General features: G+C 41.4%; 1 protein-coding gene and 1 long non-coding RNA gene across 6 annotated transcripts in view; one reads left to right on the forward strand and one right to left on the reverse strand.

Annotated features, from left to right (window-relative positions):
- The window catches only part of LOC149460168 (sperm flagella and cilia-associated protein 1-like), an 85,731-nt gene that overhangs the window by 15,839 nt on the left and 55,476 nt on the right, over positions 1–14,416 (forward strand). The window contains exons 3-4 of one of the 4 annotated variants that reach the window (XM_089680038.1): positions 5,670–5,835; positions 11,540–11,600. In XM_089680038.1, the coding sequence (XP_089536164.1) occupies positions 5,670–5,835; positions 11,540–11,600 (227 nt within the window). The remainder of the gene's footprint in view (positions 1–5,669; positions 5,836–11,539; positions 11,601–14,416) is intronic. The other 3 variants (XM_089680040.1, XM_089680039.1, XM_089680041.1) reach the window with 3 other exon arrangements.
- LOC149460169 (uncharacterized) overlaps positions 5,277–14,416 on the reverse strand; it is a 97,487-nt gene continuing 88,347 nt past the window's right edge. For both annotated transcript variants that reach the window (XR_016313126.1, XR_016313125.1), the window contains exon 6: positions 5,277–5,790. This is a non-coding gene — a long non-coding RNA (uncharacterized LOC149460169). The remainder of the gene's footprint in view (positions 5,791–14,416) is intronic.

Genomic DNA, 14,416 nt, shown 5'->3' on the forward strand with positions numbered 1-14,416 from the left:
TTCTCCTAACTTCAGAAATGTAGATAAAATAGTTCTAAAAAATAACTAGATAATGACAGGTACAGTAAAGACATATACAAATACAACCATTAGAACCTTGAAAGGGGTTAAGGAGGTGTACATACTTATGACATTCTGTATATTTGAAAGGTATGCATAGCCAACATTTTTTATGTAGGTAGAGTAGGTCGCACTGCAGAGATTTCCCTTCACTTCCTCTCCCGTAGAAGGAAGGGAATTCCTCTCTTGGTTGTCACCAGAACAGGTGTCCCTATTGGAAGAATTTCTCTAATCCAGTAGTTGTCAATTTATGAGCTAAAGGGGGTCTCGAATTGTCCCTGACATCACCATCGGGCAGTACTTAATGTTCATTGCATGTAATGTTTGAGATGACTGTCAGAAACTACAGATCTAATAGAGGAAATGAGGGTCAGAGAGTGTAGAAAGGATACATTGTTGGCTGGGGATATGCAGCAGAAGACAATATGTAACTGGGAACATGTTACATGAGACTAGTAGAGATCAAAGCTCTTATTTTAATCAATCAATATTCCCACTACAGACTGCTGAGGTCCGAGGAATGCACTTCATATACCAAAGGGCCACAGGTGGGCACCATTGATCTAATCTAATATTCTGGTGATAACTTTCTGTGCTTTCTGTCCCTGGACTGTTATCAGTTCTCAATCTTTCCGCTATCTCCATGGATTACAAAACACTTCCCTATAATGGAGAAGAGAGGGAGGTGTCATGCTAGCATAGGAATTGCACATGAAGTGTGTAAATGGTAGGCTAACCAGGTGAAAACAAAGAAAAAACTGTAAAAAAGAAAACTAATGCGGCCATCACATATAAGGACTGGTAAGCTACAATGCTATCAATTTTTGTTTAGGGGTTTAGATTCTTTTTTCAGTGTCATAACATTACTGTTCTCACTACATTTTTTTCCTATTTTTATTCCTGTTATGTAGCACATTTCCTTTAAAGCAGAAATAGTGAATGTATAACATTTTTTACATGATTGAGAATAACTTACTTTGTTATATAACTCATTTAAATAAGAAAGTATATGATTTGTCCCAGTAGCCCATTTCTTGTGATGTTGCCATGCTCCATTTACTTTCTTTATCTTACACTATCCTATTTCCTATGCTATTTATTACATGAAGTAACAGAAAACAAAGAACGTCATAAAAGCAGACATAGACAAAGGATCTGTTCAACCGCTTTCTATTTTAAGTAAAGTAATTATCTTCAAAAGTTTAACTGAGCATAACAAGGTGATTTCATTTGCAATTTCTAACATAATTACACCTCATCTACTGTTGTAATCCATTCATATGTTTTCAAAATAATAATCCAGCAAATGTTTCTCTTATAATTGCCTTTCCCTACAAAGTATTCTGACTGGAAAGAATAGTGCTGTTTATTACCTATCTGATGCTAAAGAACACCTTTACAGAGTCCACAAATGGAGAATTCAGCGCCAGCAAACTAATAAGCCCCAATGACAGCAAAGGGTTTATTTACTAAAGCTGGAGAGTGCAGAATCAGACTCACTTCTGCATAGAAACCAATCGGCTTTGAGAATTTATTGCCAAAGCTTAACTGAACAAGCTGAGATTAGAAGCTGATTGGTTTCTATTCAGAAGTGAGCCTGATTTTGCACTCTCCAGCTTTAGTAAATAAATCCCCAAACACCAAGTGATGCTGGAGGTCCTGACCAGGGCTGCTGAAACCATAGCATATCTCTTTTGCAATAAGTTTTCACAGTTTAGCACAGTTTTCACAGTTTAGCTCCACTTCAAAATTTTCTGAATCACTGACCCAGAGCAAGAGTGCAGATAGAAAGTCAGAATGAAGTCAGATCTCCTAATCTCTCTACTTGTTTCAGGCTTCTGCAACAAAAAGTATTAAAACAACTGGATCAGCATGACAGACAGGCAACTGGCATTTTTTAAAGTTGAGGTGGACAATGGTAATCGTCATTGTCCTTTCAGTATAGCTTTCTGTTAGGAGCATTAAAAAAAAAAACTTAAAAAAATCACATTACTTTAATTGTTGTCTTTCTTAAGCTAGAAATACACTAGTAGAGTTTCTAACGAAAACGAACGTTGATGTCAGTATTCAAAATGCAATTGTATGAAAGTTCTCAGTACATTCAATGACTTGACAAATATTGTTCAAAAGCTTCAAACTTTCATTTGCTTTTAACATTCTATTTTAGAATGAATATAATTTAGAATGAATATAATTTCCCAAGCGAAAATCACACACAAAAAAATGTGTTCTTTTGAGAAAAATTTACCATCCTGCTCCTTCAAATGTTCTCATCACTACATTCAAAAAAGATTGTTGATTTGACCGCACTATATAATCGAACAAAATTCTACCAGCATATGGCCATCCTAAAGAGGATCTGCACCCTAGAAAAAAAATTAAAAGCTACAAATACTGTAGTTACTGTTGTTTAATAAAAGGACACGTATCTGTTTTGGGTTTCAGTGCAATCCTCACCCGGGTCAGTTCTTCACCTGTCTTTGGGTCCCTGGCGCCAGCACGTTTACTGTGGGAAGCCGGCTATGACTTCTTGCTGCTTTCCACTTCACATGCGCTTTGTGAATCGTTCCACAGCCTTCTGGGACCTGTGACGTGTCCCAGAAGGCTGTAGGCAAAGAGGGAGGGACCAAACATAAAAAATAATTTAATGTGCCAAATATGACAGAGGAGGAGAAAGAGGACGTAAAGCCAAACTTTCCCTTTAGGAGAATTATTATTTTGATAATTATTTTGTTGCTTAAAATACTTAGGACTCAGTGGGAGGAATTCTGTCTGCACATACCCCTATCAAAGAGAGCCATGTCCTCCTGAGAATTAGCAGTGGCCACACTTGTCACCAATTTTTTTTTTTTTTTTTCATGTGCTGCATATGGAGCCCATCAACAATAAAAGATTTATCACACAGAGAGATGCTTTATTTTCCCAAAGTAATATTGCAGTTATAATACGAAGGCTTCATGCACATTGGACGTTTTTGCAGCTTCTAGGGGCGTCAGGCGTTTTTTTCCTGCTTCTAAACTGCCCTGCATGTTAGCTTTTAGCAGCTGGGTTTTTAGAGGCAGGAAAAAAAACCCCAGTGCTATTGCGTCCAGAAGCAGCAGAGTTTTGGCAAAAAAAACTCTTGACTTATTATTCTGGCCAATGTAATGAATTAACACCCAAGTGCTTGACGCCTGTAAGTGCGTCTAAAAGTGTTACAAAGTTTTACAAGCTTCAGGTGTTTTTTTGCCAAAACGCTGCTGCCAGGAGAAAAGGCTTCTAGAAGAGTCTGCAAAATGTCCTGTGTGTGTGAGTCTGAAAAATTATATTAAAACCTCAGCTTTTAAGTACTTTCAGCAGATAACTTAACCAGTTAAGGAGTACGCAACTTTATCTTTTAATCCTTGCCTGTGTTCCATTTTAGGCTGGTGCTATGACCTCTGCCCCAGGTTTTCTACTTCAGGGTGGTTCCTTTTTCTCTTAGCATCCTATGGAGCCACCCTTGCATGCAGGGACCAGAGTTGCATGTCCCTACACTGATTTCATCAATAGAAACACACAGCTCTGCAGCCTAGGATGGAAAGACACTCTCCTGTTCCTCTCCCCTTTTTTTTCTCCAAGTTGACTGTTACTATACTGCACTATCCACTGTCATATGTTGCTGAGCACATACACACTGGAGTGCCGCTTCTGCAACTGCCACAGTGGATTACAGTTCTTGGTACCTGGCCACATTGAGCGACCGGGGATCATGTGATCACATAGCACAATGTCAATAAAGTTGTTATGAATGAACTTCCTATAGCAATGCTGTGATTGGCCCACAGCTATCACATGGTACCTGGGCCAATCACAACACCCTGTACCATGTGACAGCTGTAGGCCAATCACAGCATCACTAGAGTAAGTACAGCTGTTAGGAATGAAGTCCATTCATGACAGTTCAAACTGTTGCTGTTACAGTGATCATCACTGTAACAGCAATGACAGCGTACAAAAATAACCCCTGATCAACCCTCTGAATTAGCAAAGTGTCAAGGACCAGGGAAAGTACTCCAATATATATGTTAAGAAACACAATCTACATCAATATGTCAGGCCTTGCTGTCTTCAAACGGCTAGGGTAGTCCAAATAGTAACTGCAAAGAGACAAACAGCTCACCAGCCTAGTCACTAGTGCATTATCCCAAGGATAGTTTAATAAAAATTAGATAAAAACATACTCACAATGTGTTTAAAACAGCAAATCAGGGTGCAGCCTCATGATACAATGGTAAATTAGACCAAGAGAGATCTCAGACACCAAAGAGACGCTGTCCAGGATCCAAGAAATAGCCTACACATTTCGAGGGAAAACCCTCTGAGGGCTCTGAGGAAGAGGGGTTTCTCTTGAAACATGTAAGCTATTTCTTGGATTCTGGGAGGTGTCCCTTTGGCATCTGAGATCCTTTTGGGTCTAGTTTACCAGCCTAGTACATAATCCCAAGGATAGTTTTTAATAAAAATTAGATAAACAAATACAATGTGTATAAAACAGAAAATTAGATCTTTTTGGGTCTAATTTACCACTGTACCACGAGGCTGCAGATTGATATGCTGTTTTATACACAATGTTTGTGAGTATGTTTTTATCTAATTTTTATTAAACTATCCTTGGGATAATACTGGTGTGCTTTTTGTTTGTTTATTTGCAGTGACACTGAACTACTCTGATGAAAGTATATGAAAAAAAAAATTCAATACATTTTGAAAAAAAATTTTTTTTTTATTACACACTGTCACCAGTCAGTATCCCTGATTACCTCCAAAACAGTCATATGATGATGCTGTACTGCACTGTTGCAGAATGTAAGGAAAAAATATATATTTATTTTCTTCATTTTTTTTTTAAATTGTGACAAAAAATTACAACTTTCCATGCCTCATGCTAAATACCTTGGTCTGTTTACTTTCCGAAAAGGGGCAGCTGACGCTCTCCAGTGCTCTGGGATGTGGGCAGGCTGTCATTGGTCCTGCATTGTACATGATGACGTTGGAATACTTGCAGCTGGTGAGAAGATGTAGGGTACCAGTTGTTCAATGCAGAGTAAGCCTGAGGGTGCGAGGAATAAGGTAAATATAGCTGCATTGTTGGTACATGTGGGTTTAGAGGGACAATGAGCTCAACAGGAGGAACATTGGTCGGTGGGGGATGTTGAGAACATCCCCCGCCCACCAATGTTCCTCATGTTGAGCTCATTGTCCCTCTAAACCCACATGTACCAGCAATGCAGTAATCTGTGTCCTACACCACTGATCTTACTCCACATCCTCCTGCTGCCAGAACGTATTGTCAGCCAGAGTTCACTCTGCTGGACAGTTTCTGCATACTGTATAGCTAGAGCTGCCTATTCCTCTACCCCTTTACTAAATAAACATTTAACCACTGCTGGGGAGGGGGGGGTCACTGCAAAGGTCATTTTTATTTTTTCCGTTAACCCGAAGTTTAAACACTGGTATATTTATGTTAGACCTTTTACATAAACTTTTTTTCAGGATATATTACCCCTTTAAATGTAACATATAATGCTGTAAGATGTATAACCGTTATTTGTGAGCATTACAGATAATATCTGTTTGTTGACTTGCAGCAAAGTATTTCCCAAGCTGAATGTCCACATTCCAGATGACATCATCCGTAGGTTGATTGCCAATACACCAGGAGTTATTGAGCCAATTCTATATACTCTGCGACAGAAGATCAATGAAAGACTGCAAGATAAGAACCAGAGAGAGAACAATGCACACCAAGTAAAGGTCCACTTATTATCTGGTTGAATTTGTGTGACATTCTGTGCTCTATAAATCATAATTTGTAAATGAATCAGAGCTGAAGCCTTAAGAAAATCTATTTTTTTGAGCAGGCATTATATCAAGTTTTCTGTGCTAATTTATCCAAATGAGAATTACAGAATGGATATAAAGCACTCGTTTACGTCTGTAATCCTATTTTACATGTACTTGTGATTTCTTTTGAATGTGGTCTGCTGCAGGACCTGCAAAGTTCCTTGCAGCTTGTAGATGGGGTCACTGATAAATTATTCTGAAGAGTGTTTAATGGCTAGATAGCATCATAACCATGTATGTTGCTGATCCTTTTCTAACGCATTTTAAGAGGTGGGTTTATGTTCTCTTTTGAACCCAACATACAAAAATACTGTCTACTGTATACAAAACAAAAAAATAAAAGTGCTACACCCCAGTTAGAAGTTCATACCAATGACCCGGCAGGTGCAAAATTCACAGTTGCTTGTCTGCTGAAGAACTGTGAAAAAATCGATCCGCACTACCGCCACTGCACTAAAATCTTCTTTATTGTATCGACCACAAAAAATGACACGAAAGATACAATAGGTTGACACATTTCGGCTACACTTATAACCCATATGGTAACATAAAACATACAAAGTGTGTATATATAGGGTGGTAAAGACATAAACCCTGCCCATTAATCAGCCGATTAGCTATATAGCTAAGTATGCAATAGCTGATATATAGGTAACCAACAGACTAAAACACCACACCAGACAAGATGTGCAAAATATTAACCAAAAACATAACTGATAAAAACATAATATGTATATGTACTTGCACAAACAAATGTCCCAGGGGGAATAGAAGAGAGAGGATAACTACAGACCTTTACAAATAAGAAAAAAGGATCCTCCAAATCTAAAAGCGGAAAGGTGATCCAAGAAAAAGCAGAAGAAAGATCTAGTGCAAATGCAAATCTAGGTCCCACCTCACGTTTAACCCCTGAGGGGATCTAGTTTGTAGCTTAAAAATCCACCATGCTTCCCTTCTTCCCTGTCTACTGTATGTATAAATGTAAGGTGCTTATTGATGTTGGTAAGTAGCAATATAGTGCTTGCCAAGGCCATATAAAATCATTAAACATTTTTCCTCTATATGTGCCACTGTAGTAGTTAATCATCAGAAGAAAGAAACTTGAGCACGTAGTAAATCATTGAACTAACCAAGAATGAAGTCCTGCAAGTGCTAGGTTTATTGGGAGCTGTCACATGATTATTTTCAGTCATGTGACACATGCACTGCGGCAGTTAGGGAGGTGTACAATAGTAAGTAACTTTCTGGAAGAGACACGGGACTATAAATTGTGAAATTATGAAAGTGGCAATAATGCAATAAAGATGAATGATCAATCCAAACATCCCCAGTAAATTGTTTAACCTTACATAGGTGGGGAGAAGTAACTACAGCACGTCATTGGGCTCATTCCAAGTAGCATGGAGTTGTAATCTAGACCCTGAGACCTCTATTGTTATAGGGCCATTCTCATCTGAGGCTTATTTAACCCAATCAGGCAAGACTAAAGCCTTCCCTGTGTCCACAAGAACCTCTGTGTATACTGTGGACTTTTTATTTGTTTATTTGTTTGCACACAATTACTAGGCCAGTTTGCTCTCAAAAGCTCTGTCAGGGTCCTGTTCACGGCAGAAGTTCTGGAAGATCTGGCATTTCTGCCAGTACTCTACATGGCCACAGAAGTACACATCATCCTCAGTCTGGTGCCAGATGGCCTTTATAAGGAGGTTCATCACTTTCCCTAGTTGCTGGATGATCTCTAGCTCCCCGTGCCCTGTTCCTGTTTCCTGTGATTCTGACATGTGATTTCCTGTTACTGACTCGGTCCTGGCTTACGGACACTCTCTCTCTCTCGCTCCTCTGTGAATGACCTCAGCTATCCCATCTGACTACATCCGCTCTGATTCCCACCTGGTACCTGACCTTGGCTTGAACCAACTACCCAGTAGGTGCCTCCTGTCTGCAGACCTATCTTCGTGCACCAGCTGTGCTTCTGAGCGGACCACCAACCAGCACTCCTACAGGCGACCTGTGCAACTTTGGGCCTGACTTCCGCTGTCCCACTCTCAGGGGAGTCCGGAACTTAGCCGCAAGGAAGGCCCTCTCTCCATTGGCCTCCATCACCAGGTACGTGATAGTATCATCCAACTAGTATGTCCGAGGCTGAGAGAGGCACTTCCGCACTAGAGGCCCTGTGCCAATAGATGACAGCACTTACCCAAGCAGTAAAGGATCTACAGCAAGGATACTTCCAGCTAGAAGGGCGTCTTCACTCCCTCTCTACTTCCGCGGACCAGGATCCCTCCGCCAGTTCCAACCCAGTATCCGCACCTGCCAGTCAGTCTCTTGCCACCACTCCTGCTATAGTGTTACCACCTCCGGAACCCAGAGTTCCTATTCCTGAACATTTTCTAGGGGATCGACGTAAGTTAAGAGCTTTCAAGAATGCCTGTGAATTATATTTTGCTCTGCAACCCAAGACCTTTTCTCTGGAAGCGGTCAAGGTCAGGTTCATCATCTCCCTCTTGTCTGAAGAACCTCAGTCTTGGGCACATAGTCTTTTGGAACAAAAGACCCCAGCGCTCAATTCAGTGAGTGAATTCTTTGAAGCCATGGCTGCCCTCTACGACGATCCCCAGAGGACCTCCACTGCTGAGTCCGCCTTCCATGCTCTACTATAAGGTCGGCGGCCTGTGGAGGACTACATAATGGAGTTCTGTAAAAGGTCTGCAGACACTGGTTGGAACGATGCAGCATTGAAGTACCAGTTTCACGAAGGACTGTCAGAGTCCCTCAAGGACGAGTTAGCTAGGGTGGAAGCTCCCTCCTCCTTGGAGAACCTTATCCTGCTCACTACTCGGTTGGATCGCGTTTACGGGAAAGACGCGCTGAGCGTACTCAGACCTTTCGGCCCACTTGGGTTCTGCCAAAAGTTCCAGGGCCAACAGCTGCTGCCCTTGCTCCACAACACATCAACAATTAAGAGGTAGAACCTATGCAAATCGGCCTTCTCCGACCTGCCCTAACTCCGGAAGAAAGGCTACGCAGACAGCAAGGCAACCTCTGTCTTTACTGTAGGGCTACGGGCCACTTCGTGCATAACTGCCCAGTACGCCCAAGTAAGTCCAGCCAGCCCCATTTTTCGTACCTTCAGCTATCCGGGACTTTAACCACCCATGTCATTCTCCCCATGTCATTGCAGGTGGCTGAAAGGGACGTCAAGTTGCGGGCAGTCGTTGACTCGGGAGCTTGTAGCTGTTTCTTAGACATCCAATTGGCCAAGGACTTACACATCCCTCTTCTGCCTAAGAAACAGAGACTTGACGTCTTACTTGCGGATGGCACTACTCCGAGTTCCGGACCTGTTACCCAGGAAACCATTCCTATTCTTGCAACAACCGACTCCGGCCATCAGGAGTTTATTCGTTTTGATGTGATCAGATCCCCCATGTTTCCAGCCATCCTAGGAATACCCTGATTGCTTGCCCACAACCCACAGATCAATTGGCCCAAGAAGGAAATTTTCTTTTCTTCAGAATATTGTCTACAACACTGTGGTGTCCCTACACCCACAAATTCTTCTGTATGTCTCTCAGTCCAACCTTCACCAGAGGCCAGTCAATCAGTTCCCTCTACCTACCATGACTTCCTCGATGTGTTTGATAAAAAGAAGGCCGACACATTGCCTTCTCATTGGTCTTACGATTGCGCAATTGAGTTACTCCCAGGGGCAGAAATACCATTTCTCAATTTTCCCAGTATCCGAACTGGAACTGAAAGCCCTCCGGCACTATCTAGACGAGAATCTTGCTAAAGGATTCATCCGCCCCTCTTCCTCTCCTGCCGGGACTAGTATTTTCTTTGTAGAAAAAAGGATCGGTCTCTTAGACCTTGCATTGACTACAGGGAACTTAATAAAATTACCATTAAAAACCGTTATCCTCTTCCTCTGGTGCCCGAGTTGTTTCAGAGATTTCAAACAGCCCCAGTGTTCACTAAACTGGACTTACGGGGGCCTACAATTTTGTCCGTATAAGAGAGGGCGATGAGTGGAAGACCACCTTCAGAACACGCTTCGGACATTTTGCATACCTAGTAATGCCGTTTGTGCTATGTAATGCCCCTGCTACATTTTAACATTTTGTGAACGACATCTTTAGAGAGTACCTTGATCTTTTTGTGATCGTCTACCTGAACAATATCCTAATTTTCTCTGCCTCACTGGAACTCCATCGTTCTCATGTTAGGAAAGTGCTGACACTAATTTCCAGTCTGTAGTGGGGGGTGAGAAGATTTAGTTTTATTTGCCTTGAGGAGACCCCCTCTAATGGGCATATTCTCTTATCTGACCCCTATATGTGACTCTCTGGAACAGACAGTTCCCAAATCACTGGGGAATCTGTCTGTTGGGTTTTGAACCAATGTTCACTAGATGTCACTTGGGTGCTGCAGAACCTTCACTAGATATCACTTGGCTGCTGCAGAACCTTCACCTCTGGAAAGGATACAGAACTTTCCCTGTGACAGACCAAGTGATTTACTCCCTACACTGGAAAGGAATGAGTGTGTCAATCATGCTTTCCCAGAATCATGGTATGGCTTTTAAAATCTCAGTGGATGATCTCTTCTTAAAAGAAAGAGTTCAGCAATCAGTGCCCCTCTTTCCCAGCTTGGAGTAAAGTATTCATTGCTGGAGGGTCCTGTAATACCCAGCAGTCAGCAGACAGGACTCTCTCATTCAGGGAGTGTACTTTTTTTCCATCTGTTTTGGTTGGTTGTTGGTTCTCACGTCTTCATTGGTTGAGCCCTACCATTCCTTCAGGTTTCAACTTCTCCTTAGCAGTGGTCATCTGTTTTCCTCTGGAACATCCGGCTCATCCTCGGTAAATCACCTTGGTCTTAACAGTTCCCTTAATTTGTGTGGCATTTTCTTTATCCAGCCTTGATTCAGGAGTTGATCCCTTCAAACATTGTTTGTGCTATGATCTCCACATGTATTGGTCCTCTCCGCAGCTGTTACCTGCTACTCAGTTAGACTGCTTTAGGATATCCGGACTGTTCAGGATTTCCTGAGATCCAGTGTCCCTCCAATGGATGATAAAAGAATATGTTTTATTCTACTTATTAAACAATTTGTTTCTAGAAGTCAAAGTCCATACACAGGTCCAACCCTCTGTGCTATTGGTCCTATGTACTGCTCATATAAAACTGGGGCATTATAGTTATATAGCGCTGGCTTAAATGTTTTGTTGTTTGCAAGTGTCCTAATTTCCTGTGTTTTGGCAGTATAACCCTGACTTGTTTCAGAATTCTTGAGTCCCTCAACCGACTTCGAGAAAAACATTTTACGGTACATACATACTTGCTGTTTCAAGTAGTGATGCAGCAACCTTACTGAAGATCTTGAGGCCCATCTGTAATTGATCCATCACATAAAATAAACATTTGTGAAAATGCTCTATGTTTTATAAAATATTACATCTTGACTTTTTTAATCAACTTCCTTAACATACATGATTCTCATTGTTGAGTACTTGTAAATTATTTACTATAGGATCATGGGATACAAGAGATTCAATGTAAAACTGATCTGTTTTTTACATTTTGATATGCAATGTTGATTTATCCTTTGCAGGAACCTGAATACTTCAGCACACATATTGGGCAACCTACATATGGTATGTTAAAAAAAGAAGGTAATCTATTATCTATATCTGATTAGACACTGAGTAAAGAATTTGCATGACTTTTATTTCATAGTGACTGAGAATTAAGGTACATTTACAGAGAGGGATTCATTCAGTTTTCCAAAGGACCATTTACTCTGCTTGGATTCTCAGTTTTAGAATTTTATATTTCATTGGTTACAAAAAAACTCAGTAAGGATTCTACTAAAATCTGATTGGCCCTGACTCTGAACCTGTAACAAATTACTCTTTAAATCAAATTACTATAAGAAACTTTTATTACATGAGGATTGATCAAAAATTGGATTTTCTCATCATAGTCTCAGCTAGCATTTTTTTACATAACAAAATTGCACTGAAAAGGAAACTTTGTAGAGTTTATGCACACATTTCTAGCGTTTACTTGGAAATAACTTTGATGTGGCTTTCACGTGTTTACTTGCTTGGGGCATATTTTCATGAAAAATATTTTCTGTTAAGATTTTTGGATTCCATATCTTCAAAATCAATATTGAAAAACAAAAAAGCAGTGTGTGTATTGTTTTCAGTGATTTGAACAAATTGATGGACTTGGTTTGAGAGAGAAAAAGGAAAGCACAATCAATGCTTCCATATTAATCAAGAAGCTCAGGGGTTGATTTACTAAAACTGGAGAGTGCAAAATCTGGTGCAGCTCTGCATAAAGACCAATCAGCTTCCAGGTTTTATTGTCATACTGTACATCTAAGAAAAATGAGAAAAAAAATGTATCCTAAAATATCATTAGTAACCTCACTATAGATTAAGGCCCCTTTCACACGAGTGGACCAATGTGATCTACCTGTCTGTTTTTCAGGTGGACCCAATCGCTCCATCCATAGACTTCTATGGACCTGCGGGTGTCAGCGGACAATAGTCCACTGACACCTGCTGGCTTCTGATCCGATCCTGTATGCCAAAAACAGACAGATGGGGATCCGTTCGCCATTTGTCCAGAGATCTGTCATCCGCCTGCTCAGCGGGGATCAGTGGAAAGATCCCCCCATTGAGCAGGCGGATCATGCTGGCTGATCCGCCCTGTCTGAAAGGGGCTTAATGGATAAGTTCACCTTTGAGAACATATGACATGGTCCACCTATTTTAAGGGTGGAACATGTAACATGTTCCCTTTGCTGCAGCTGCTACCTGCTGTCCTCTCTCCCTGTGACAGCAGTATGGGGACAAGTTCCTCATACTAGCTGTTACTTTTTGAAAACAGTGTGCCTATGCGGGGCTCCACCCTACATGGCTCCATCATTCGTACAGAGTTCTGCGGACGTCGGCTTTTAGTTCTCAATGAACTACCATGGTGCTCTTGAGTGCTGTGGTAGTTCATTGAGTCTTCCTGTCAGTGTAAAACTATCGCTTACACTCACAGTCTGCTGGAGTCCTGCATGGCATCTGCTGATTGCTGGTGCAATGCTTTCCAGGCTCAAAAAAAAAAAGAAGTAATTACCTATTTTTTACCTGCCAAAAAATGGGCATTTATTTTTTTTTTTCTTTTTTAAGTGAACTTATCTTTTGACCATTTCTCTACCAAAGCCATTCTCTACCAAAGCCATTCTTTCACACTTGTTAAAATGCACATTTTAGGCCTAAAGGTTTATTAACCCTTCTTAATACACCAGCCACCATCCCCCACAGCGAGACAGAGAGACACTCGCCTTCACAGCTCTGGACATCCCTGGGAACAAGAGTGGGGCTGTGCATACACCGTCATGAAACCTGCAGCCTTTCTCGGAACTCAACAGGTCCCCAGGCCGCGTGTGTCCCTTCTTCCATCCCTTCTTCCAAGGGACAGTGCTGCCCCCCCCATGAAACATGCCGCCCTAGGCAAATGCCTTGTTTGCCTTGTAGAAAATACACCCTGGGTACATGGCAGGGGTAGTCAGGGATTGGGGGTGAAACTATAGCTTTGGAGGGTGTGGACGTGATCTGGCAGATGAACACACCCCTGGCTACTATAGCTGCATGTGTGTTTACGAGCACAGTTATAAACATCTATGGTAGACAAGTGGTCAAAGATCATATTCATGATCATTGTTGGGATCCTTACTATTTATAATTTTTATATGTATATATGTATTGCTCAAAAAATTAAAGGACCACTTTGAAAACACATCATGTCTGAATGGGGAAAAATCTCACGCTGGATATCTATACTGATATGGACTGGGTAATGTCCCATCGGTTGATAGAAATTAAAATTATAAACCTACAGAGGATTGAATTCAAAGACACCCCAAAAAGCAAAGTGAAAAAATGATGCAGCAGGCTAGTCCATTTTGCTGAAATTTCATTGCAGCAACTCAGAATGGTACTCAGTAGTTTGTATGGCCCCCACGTACTTGTATGCATGCCTGACAATGTTGGGGCATGCTCCTAATGAGACTATGGATGGAATCCTGGGGTATTTACTACCAGATCTGGACCAGGGCATCACTGAGCTCCTGGACAGTCTGAGGTGCAACCTGGCGATGTCCGATGGACCGAAACATGATATCCCAGAAGTGTTCTATTGGATTTAGGTCAGGCGTGAGGGCCATTCAATGGTATCAATTCCTTCATCCTCCAGGAACTGCCTGCATACTCTCACTACATGAGGCCGGGCCTATATGTCTCCTGGAATCTCCTCCATGCTCTTGAGACTGTGCTGGGAGACACAGCAAAATTTCTGGCAATGACATGTATTGATGTGCCATCCTGGAGGAGTTGGACTGCCTGTGCAACCTCTGTAGGTGTCAAGGTCCTACCTTTTCCCTGAGGTTATGTTACTCCATGTGCTGGCGTCCATCTTGGATTCTGCT

The sequence above is a fragment of the Staurois parvus genome, unplaced genomic scaffold (assembly GCF_062004578.1).
Source record: "Staurois parvus isolate SC_StPar_1 unplaced genomic scaffold, SC_StPar_1.0 ptg000234l, whole genome shotgun sequence".
Taxonomy (NCBI): domain Eukaryota; kingdom Metazoa; phylum Chordata; class Amphibia; order Anura; family Ranidae; genus Staurois; species Staurois parvus.